The sequence below is a fragment of the Corticium candelabrum genome, chromosome 18, assembly GCF_963422355.1.
Source record: "Corticium candelabrum chromosome 18, ooCorCand1.1, whole genome shotgun sequence".
Taxonomy (NCBI): Eukaryota; Metazoa; Porifera; class Homoscleromorpha; order Homosclerophorida; family Plakinidae; genus Corticium; species Corticium candelabrum.
Window position 1 is genome coordinate 2,529,613 of NC_085102.1, and position 10,263 is coordinate 2,539,875.

At 42.2% G+C, this 10,263-nt stretch overlaps 1 protein-coding gene across 1 annotated transcript in view; it reads right to left on the reverse strand.

Annotated features, from left to right (window-relative positions):
• Positions 1-44: 44 nt before the first annotated feature.
• The window catches only part of LOC134194158 (low-density lipoprotein receptor-related protein 4-like), a 10,629-nt gene continuing 410 nt past the window's right edge, over positions 45-10,263 (reverse strand). Inside the window, exons 2-15 of the mRNA XM_062663068.1 lie at positions 10,207-10,263; positions 7,735-7,995; positions 7,077-7,296; positions 6,840-7,017; positions 5,763-5,894; positions 5,285-5,702; positions 3,346-3,761; positions 3,194-3,295; positions 2,607-3,030; positions 2,147-2,553; positions 1,819-2,085; positions 1,719-1,745; positions 1,597-1,659; positions 45-435 (exon numbers count right to left, since the gene is read on the reverse strand). The exon at positions 10,207-10,263 is cut by the window's right edge and continues 130 nt beyond it. Of these exons, the coding sequence (XP_062519052.1) occupies positions 116-435; positions 1,597-1,659; positions 1,719-1,745; positions 1,819-2,085; positions 2,147-2,553; positions 2,607-3,030; positions 3,194-3,295; positions 3,346-3,761; positions 5,285-5,702; positions 5,763-5,894; positions 6,840-7,017; positions 7,077-7,296; positions 7,735-7,995; positions 10,207-10,263 (3,292 nt within the window). The 3' untranslated portion in view covers positions 45-115. The remainder of the gene's footprint in view (positions 436-1,596; positions 1,660-1,718; positions 1,746-1,818; positions 2,086-2,146; positions 2,554-2,606; positions 3,031-3,193; positions 3,296-3,345; positions 3,762-5,284; positions 5,703-5,762; positions 5,895-6,839; positions 7,018-7,076; positions 7,297-7,734; positions 7,996-10,206) is intronic.

The following is a 10,263-nucleotide window of genomic DNA, read 5'->3' on the forward strand; positions in this document are numbered from 1 at the left end:
AAGACGGTAAATTATCGCAGCCAGACTGTGTTCATATATCAGACTGGATCAAAGAGAGTTTATGCTGCATAACAGTGTACAACACAAGTCGGCTAGATAAGTGATCCTCGTTCAATCAATCACATTTGCTCAGAACTCGCTTAATCGCCTTGTCCTTGTCTAATCCTACAACTATGGCGTTCTCTCTCAGTTCGAGTTTGTTTCCTTTCGCGTGACTCACTATCACCACGCTTTCGCCTTCGTCTGCCTTTACAAGAGGGCAGCATTGCGTTGCTGGTTTACAGATTCTTACTGATTCATCACTCTTGAGCTTGTTCCGTAGGTAACGGCCTTTCGTGTCTTTGTAGATTGCTCTGATGTTCAGCACGTAACACACTCGCCAGACTTTGTTCTCTACTGCTAGAACTTCTTCAGACTCGAGTACACCTTTAAACGCTAGACAATAATAGTTTTGTTTAGCTTAGAGTTATTTGTTGGTGTAAGTGGAAATTGCCGTTAATTATTCGTTGACTGCATGTCTGTCTGTCTATCTGACCGTCCGTCCGTCGTCCGCTCGCCTGTCCGCCGCCCGCCGCTTGTCAGTCCGTCCACCCGACCGCCGTCTACTCGCCCGCCCGCCGGTCAGTCAGTCCACCCGCTGCCCGCCCGCCCGCCCGCCCGCCCGCCCGCCCGCCGCTTGTCAGTCTGCCCGCCCGCCGCCCGTCCGCCTGTCAGTCCGCCCGCAGCTCGTCAGTCCGTCCGTCGGCCCGCCGCTCGTCAGTTCGCCCGCCCGTCAGTCAGTCCACCCGCCCGTCAGTCCGCCCGATGCCCGCCCGCCCGCCGCTTGTCAGTCCGCCCGCCCGCCGCCCGCCCGTCCGCCTGTCAGTCCGCCCGCCCGCTGCCCGTCCGTCCGCCTGTCAGGCCGCTCGCCGCTCGTCAGTCCGTCCGTCCGCACGTCCGTTTGCCTGCCCATCCGTCCGTCCACCGCCCGTTGATCAGTCCGTGCGCCCGTCAGAGCGTCCATCCGCCCGTCAGTCGGTCCGTCTACCCGTCCGTCCGTCCGTCCGTCCGTCCGTCCGCCCGCCCACCTGTCTTTTAATCTTACGACCTTGCCTGTGCCACCGTTTGTCTGTCTGTGATGACCTCGTCTGTCCACATAACAAAACTTAATATATTTTAATATTAATAAATAAATTAACAATCCAACTAATAACAAAATGAATTATTAAAAATAAATAATTAACAATTATACTTAAACATAATCTAAACCAATCTACCATCTGCTATTAAAGTCACTTAGAAATTTACGTAAATTTATGACCTGCAAGCATGCTAAGTCCTTTGTCTATATATAAATGATCAGTATCCATATATATATATATATATATATATATATATATATATATATATATATATATATATATATATATATATATATATATATATGTCTGCATGTCTATATGGCAATCGAGTTCCTAGCTCAATTAGTAGTGTGCGCCTTTACACAAACTCTACCATCAAATAAATAATTGTATTGCCTTATGCTTATAATAGTCCCTACAATATCTTATTTGTTTCTTTTGGACATGCAGACTAAGTACATGCACATTGTCTTACCGTACTGATACTTCTTAGGGCAAACAGAACGAGCCTTGATATCCACACTCTTCTTACATTTACCTAGAGATAGACAAATTAATTAATTAAACCAAGAAAAAGCCAGGCCAAACAAATCTCACAGCTTGGAAGTGTAGGAGGCACAACAGCTAATCAAACAAAAACACAACGACATGGACGGTCATTAATATTTGCAACGGTAACATCTTAATGAAAAGATACCGTTGACGGTCACTGTTACGGCCTTCTCGTTACTGCAGCAGTGCGACGACGCACGACAAACGTACTGACCGGAATGCGACGTGTTCGCTTTCTTGATAACATGCCTTAGAATCGGCGCGTCCACCGCTTCCTTTATCCGGTCGCCGTCCTTAATCAGAACCAGCAATTTGGGCGCAAGATCCAAAGAGGTTCTGCATTCAATGTCGAGCCTTCGACCTTCGTCTATCTCCGCATTTGGCTTAACAGACACATCAATATTACGCATACCTATATAGACAAAAATTGAATTATTGTTCGTATTTGGAGTGTGCATGGGCCTAACGTATACCCGCTGCCGCTTGATTCGCCAAGCAAATTGCTTTGATGCCATTACCACGCATTGCCGTCAGCGCTGTCGCATTCGGTAGATCAACGTTAGAGGCAAACACTTGATTAGTAGCCCAATCGGTCCAATACAGCGTTTGATTACAGAAATCCAAACCGAACAAATGCCTGATTGTGAACAACCGGTGTGCGGTATCGGTCGCAGGTATGTAAGTGCCGATGTAACTAGGTTTGCCGACGTTCCCGTATAACAGAGCTTCGGCAAATTGACTCGTACGAAGAGCAACCGCATTCGGCCACTGCATGAGTGAGTTGTAAAGCGTGACGGCATTCGGTTGTTCTATCGTGCAAGTTGAGAGGTCGACTTTAGCCAGACGAGGATTCGAGCCCCAGTCCGTAAAGTATATCACACTAAATACAAGATTTTACATTTACAAGTACAAATAGATTGGACTTGAGCTCACCCGTTTTTTGGGTCGACAGTAATCCCTCTCGGCTTGTCCAGGCCGTCGACGAGCTGCGTGATTGCGTCGTCTGCGCTATTCAGCGAGACGTAGCAGATCTCTCCGGTGCACTCGTCGGTCCAGTACAAACGCCTGCATATCCAGTCATATGCGAGACCGGCGGGCGCGCACAACTGACACACGTCGCGCGTCGCATCGTGCTTCACCAAAGTGCGACTCTCCGAACCGTCGAAACGAACGCTCTGTATGCTGGCAGGCAGATTGACGTCGCTCCAAAACACTGTTTCGTCTCGATAGTCGTACTCGACCGCCATTGCTCTTTTCTGAGGAGAAAGAGGAATAGAAGCGATCCAATCGGAGCTGCCTTTGACCGACATGGATTTCAATGAAGTAGACGTTGCAAAAACAACAAACGGACCAGGAACTGCAAGAGAAACAGCTAAACTAAACGTAAAACACGCAAAAAGAATAATGATTTGGAACTGCGCATGCTTAGTGTAGCAGCACGAGTCTAGCAATATCAATACTGTTATTCAAGTACCAGTCTAACGCTAGCTCTAATTCGACACATGTAGCTGTAAACTTACGTTTACATTTGTCTCCGTCAGCTTGGTAGCCGGATGGGCACCGGCAAACAAACCCAGTTGGTGAAGTCAGACAGAACTTTGGCGGCTTACAAGCACAACGTCCTAAAACTGCCATTATACACTCTAATTCACTATCAAAATGTATTTATTACCGAAATCTGATGACGGTCGCACGGGAGGATGCATGGAAGTCACGTCGGCGGGTGTATTTGTGCTGTTAGGTCTACAAATGAGTTTCTCTGTTTTATTGAGCGACGGTACGGAAGAGTAATGTGCACATTTGGTCGTCCAGTCTGTCCAGACAAGAACGTCGTTCTTGAAAAATATACCAAACGGAAACCCCATTGATATTCCCGGAAGAAACGCCGAAGTCTGCTCAGTTTGGATGTTGTAACTAGATATGCGCCGTTGTCTCGGATCGGTCCAATAGAGAACTCTCCTCGTCTCGTCCAATGTCAGATGCACAGGCGAGCCAAGACCGGATCGAATAACAACACTAGCGTTTGCACAATTACCACCCACACGTCCAATACTCGGTCGCGCTCCATAGTCCGTATAGTACAAATACCTAAATAAAAAGAAATATTAAACAATCATTGACAGAACTAATTAATATCAGTGAAGACACAAATTAATTAATTAATTATTGATTAATAATTACCGTATTTCCTTGAATGGTATCCCTTGTACGACTAGTAACCCTGCATGCTCGAATAGTAACCTGTGAATCTGATCAGTTTGAAACATAGCAACCCGTGCTCGATTAGTAACCCATGCCTTGGATGTCAGAGATCAATAGGTTACACAAAACATTGAGGAAACAAGTCTTAGACTCGACCCAGTCTCTCGTCATTCACCGGACAATCAAGACTCATGGGTCAAGTCTAGACAAGTCTGGCAGATGAGACACGTGCAGTCAGAAGAAGATGAAGACAATGATCATGACAATGTGGACACTATGGTTTTATGATGAGGATACCGAATTAGGAGTCTTCCATATTTCTCGACATTTTCACGAGCGTACAAAACGTACGCTGGGTGGAAGAAGTTAGAAAAATGCCGTTCTAGCGCAAGCGTGGACGTTTTCACCGAGGTAGCTCAACGGCACACAGATTCGCGTGGTTAAACCAACAACCACTACATGTAGGATTTTCCCTGCATCATGGTTAGTATGCAATATCCGGTTTTTCTTTTCGCCTCGTGTCATGATGGAGAACGTAGAGAGGCTGGTACAGTTGTCCAACTGTGCGGACACTGTCCATACGCACCCTGTCAATGAATATCAGCATTTTGTCAACGCTTTTGTGTACCTAAATAGTAGTTACGGCAGGCAGGAGTTCTAGAAGGTTGAGAGTGCTAAGAAGGATTCCATTTGAAAAAACTTTTTCGGGAGCTAGATGACGACGAAAGAAAAATTTCAATGTCAAGTTATAGGACTGTACCATCCGCCAAGATAAGGGTTATATAAGTAAAATCACTACAAACTAAGTACAGACCGAGAAAACTAAACACGAGGTAATTGCTTGACTAACGTACGCTACCCATTCCCAAGCGTACAATGTACTGTACATTACAGAAATATGTAGTAATATTAAATTCTTGCGTACGCTTTTCGGGGAAAGGGGAAGGGGAGGAAAGGGTAAGGGGAGGAAAGGGTAAGGGGAGGAAAGGGTACGTTTTCTACACTCGTGAAAACGCCGAGAAATATGGACGACCCCCTACTGAGTAAACTACCGTTAACTGAATAGGGGTTACCGTAACGTACTCGACAGTTTTGCATGCGTCAACACTGACAGTTTGTTCTTTTAGCTAATACTTGCATTGCTTTTACTTCATCTTGAACGCAGACATTAAAAAAATAGTAACCCGTGTTCGATTAGTAATCCCGCTTACTTAAATAGTAACCCGTGTTTCGGATCAGTTTGAAAAATAGTAACCATGGGTTACTATTCGCGGTATTAATTAAATTAGTCGACCCAATATCTAAAGCATACTAATATTAATAAAAATTAGAGCATACAAATTATTGACACAAATAATTAACTCATTTAAAATTAACAATTATTCAAACAAATTATAAATTACAATTACCCTGTCTGGTGATCGAAGACTAAACCACCGGCGCGTTGCAATCCGGACACACACCGTACACGATATCGCCCGTCAAAATCGACCAAATCAATAATCCCGAGCCGAGAGTCGGAATAGTAGACGTTCGAGGTGCGCTGATCGACGGCCACTCCGTGAGGATGCGGCAAACCTGACGCGAGCGTCAGATGAAAGCGACCGTCAAACGTGATTCTTTCCACAGCACGAGTTGTGGATGAAGCATAGACAATATATCTGTATGCTTTATAAACAGTCGAGTCCATGGATACTACAACATTAGGAGCGTTGATAGACAAGGGTTTTCCGGATTCGTTGTCACTACTACTTGTATCCGATGAACTAGGCCAGGAATTTACCAAGAATGAACGAGGGTAAGATGTGACGAGGTGATCGGTACCATCTGAGATACAAAACATAACTACACTCATTGATTGCAAGGGATAGAGAGATGTTGACTAACCATTGCATGTAGTTTCGAAGTGTAGGTCGTAACCGACGGGGCATGCGCAGGTCCTAGAGTGGGTGGAATTCGATGAAGGAAAGCAGAAGTGACTGCAGAGGCCGTTTACATACTTGCAGGGGTTTTTATGACCTTGACAATAGACAACAACAAATCAGGCGAAGGCAACGACAAAACAACTGTAAACATACTAGAATCAAATCAATGAAAAACACGCGCGCGCGCGCGCACACAGACACACAGACACACACACACACACACACACACACACACACACACACACACACACACACACACACAGACACACACAGACACACACAGACACACACAGACACACACAGACACACACAGACACACACACACACACACACACACACACACACACACACACACACACACACAGACACACACAGACACACACAGACACACACACACACACACACACACACACACACACACACACACACACACACACACACACACACACACACACTTCATCAAATTCCCTCTAACTCGACTAGTTTGGGTCTAATAAATTTTCTTAATTATACTCCCAAATTGTAATATTTACCTTTATCACAGTAGCAGTATACTTATGCTAGACATTTTGAAAGTATTTTTACTAGTTTCAAAATGGCCGTTCTTATGCAAACAAGCTCTCTAATACAAAAAATTGGCTACCTGGGGCTGCCACTTTAAATTTATAAAAAGGTCTGATATTTTGTAATATAGGTACACTGATACTGTGAAAATGGTAGATATTACCATTTGGGAATATATTTAATAAGCAAATTACGGTCTACCTAAAGCAGTAAAGTTAGAGCAAAAGTAATGAAACAAGATATCTCAAGAAATTGCAAGAAATTCGACAATTTCTTGCTTGAAGAAATTGGCCAAAAAGTTTGACCCGGAAAATCTTTTCTTCAAATGTACGAAACAGTGAGAATTCTAGTGAGGCACTGGGCAGTCACATCCTTTGTACAAACACAAAGAGTGTTTTGACAATAAGTGTAAACAAATAAGAAATTATCCTTAATTATCGTGTAAACAAAGTTAGTTTAGTAACTGCTGTCTTACATGAGCAGTTTCCACAAAAGGAGCAGACACCAAAAAGGAACTTCGTGTTACCCGACACAGGAATGTCATCGATACTACCAGTCTTAAGAGAAACCCTCCTTGGATGGGTAACTGTCCAGTCAGTATACACGAGATGCTCCCTTGAGCAGCTCAATGCCAAATCAAAGACCTTGAGCACCTAGTACACAAACTCAATATTAGTTTTGACATCAAAATTTTTACAGAACTTTTGCTAACATTGGCTACAAGCTTCAAGCCAGTACCATCGTATCCCACTGAGTAGATTTTCTGGCTACCAGTGTCGCCAAAGTACACCAAACGAGACTGACGATCTAAAGTGATAGCATTGGGCATTACAACAGTGGGACTTGAAAGCAGACGCTCAACAGTTCTGCCATCAAGTGACGAACGTGCAATATAAGGATCGGTGTCACTCCAGTCAGTAAAGAAAACAAATCTGACGAAAGCATCAAACACAACACACAAGTATCAGTACATAATTAAGTATTCAATTTATTTATAAATTAATCTATAATAACGTTACATGAAACATAAAATTAACAATTTTGCAATGCAAAATGTAATAGTATTACAAATACAAATAAAATAGAATAAATTAAATAATATAAATAAAATAAAATAAAAAAGAATATAATATTAGGCAATTAGCAAAATATAATCACATTTTTAGACATTTTACGCCCATAAGCACCCAGCAATCACTGTTACTGCAGAGTTTAAAAAGAGATCATGACAGTATCAAAAAGTCGCTAAAATTTATGTGAAAACAGCTCTTCTCAGTTAAGACACTTTAACCAGCAAGTAAACACAACTTAACCATAAAAAAAATTATGTCAAAATATTAACTCATTTGAATGAGAATTACTGCCCTTACTCTGCACACGAGTCTACAGCGATTCCTCTTGGTTTGTCCAGATCTGTGATGATCGGTTTTTGATAGAGTGCCTCTAGATGTTTATGCTTGTTCCATGAAATACGAGCTATCCACACCATACGATCATTTGCATCAGTCCAATAGAGAGCCTCACTGCAAAGATCTAGAGCAATGCCTTCTGGCATGTTAAGATTTGTAAGAACTGTGTAAACATCCAGCCCCTTGTTGCCATCAGCAATAGTCTTATTCAACTGAGCACACCTAATAATAATTTAAATTAATTAGTACACATTTACATTGGCTACTACAGCTGCCAGCAGCAGTTGCAAAAAAATTGAATTATACAGAAACCAGGATCAGAGCAACTATCAAGGTCAATATCAATAACAAATCAATAAAAAACATTAGAGTGTATAATATATTTACAGAAGAGACATAAGATATAACTTGTCAACAATTTGTTGTAAAACTAAAACAATGTATTGCATTGTTAGAGCGTGTATGCACAATGTACAAGCATACGGGTATGTCAGAAACTGAAGTGTGAACAAGCTGCAAGACAGACAGAAATGAAATAATTATAACAATACTATAATTCGTACCACTAAGAATCACACCAATAGTATACTAGCCTGATTTGATTTGAATGCCTACGGCAGAAACCATTCGTGTCCCTCTCTTTTTCAATTGTAACAGGCAGTTGATGTCTAATTAATAATGTTTACGTCACAAACACCAGATGCTTAATTTAATAAGAGACTTAATTAATAAATGCAACTGTTTATTAAATTATAGTTAAATCACACTGTATACTGGTTATTTTGGCAGTCTTAACGTTTTGCAATTTCAAAATTAAAAAAAATTTAATTGCTGCAAATTAAATTTCTGCGTTCCAACCAGGAAGACAGTTACTGGTACACACAGTGTCACACATGTACATGTGCCGCAACAGAGACTTCCTGGTACTCCGAAGATAGGACAAAATATCTGCAAATCTTATTTGTGTACTCCATAATTTCTTTGCAGAATTCACAGAAATATCATGATCGCAGAAATGACCGGTTATATGGTATATTCTTGCACACAGTTGCTTAGCAAGCTCTGAAATCCAAATAGTTTGCAAGCTTGGCTATGCTGCTCACAAGCAAGCTGGTAAGCAGGAAGACAGAATGACAAGCAGACACAAATAATAAAATGTGAACTATTTGAGTGACAATGCAGGAGCGTACCTTGGGCATGCATTCTATGGGTCGGTTCTTTTAGTGCTCTAGTGAACCTCTCAGTCATTTATCAGTTCAACATGCTCTAATCTAGTGAATCTATTTATTAGTTACCAGGTCTATTAGAAGACATTTGTACAGACATGAACAGCATACATGTACTAGAATGATATTCACTGCACATTATGCGCCAAAGAGTTTTGGCGTTTAGGGGTGCATTTCTTTACCTAATCCAGCTAATCCAGATTAGATAGAATAGCTAATGCAGCTAATCTAGATTAGACGGATTAGCTAATCCGTCTAATCCGCATATCGGCTGGATTTGCTGGATGAGCTGGGTGAGCTGAATTAGCTATAATCCATTTAATCTGGATTAGCGGAATTAGGTAATGAAATCCACCCTACAGCTGCATCTCAAACGTAGGACCCAGGCCAGGACTTCAGCAGCTACAGTTTTGTGTATACATCTGGTGCAAATATTGCATGCAGATTCACTGCAGAGATGGATCCAGAATAGGCACTGGAGGAATGCTCGCTCTCTCCCCCCTAGACATTAGAGAACAAAAACCTCGGAAATTGCCAGGACATTCCATTGCAAGATAACTTCGAAGATTCAAGCGTCTACACAATGATGAATAAAACAAAATCTAGGTGATTGGGTGTAGGAGTAATATATGCAATTGTTACGTATCCTGTTCATACAACGAGACAGCTAGCTAGAGCTCTAGTAACAAACCATAGAGTGTCTAACAATTACAATTTATACTATACACAGAGAACAAGCGGACCTCTGACTGAAATGGGTCAGTTCATTCGCACCCCAATCCCCCCATAAGTACGCGCCTGCAATAAAACAAAGCAGCTATTGTAGTTGAGAGTTATAGATAAAGGGATTGATGACCAACCCAAATCAAGAAGTGAAAATTTGTGAGAAAGGAAACAACAACCAAGGGCAATTAATTACTTCTAATTACAAACACATTCATATGCTCCCATACAAGAAAAAAAGAGAGCGGAGCAAATTAACACAAGAGAAACAGCATGTGCTAAAGACTCGAAGTAGCTTCTCTACTCTTTTCCAGTGCTATGCACTTAATTAAGTTGATCTGTGTCAATGGCGCCTTTGTCTGCCTACACAACCTACATGACCACCAGACACAGGAAGTTCCTCCCACACCATTGCAAGGTCAGATGACGCCACTCATAGACCGGATCAAAAGCTGCCTATAAATTGAGAATCATACAAACACACCTGATGGTCTTTGTCACGATATCAGACCAACACACTAGCTTCTGTTCCAAGTCGCAT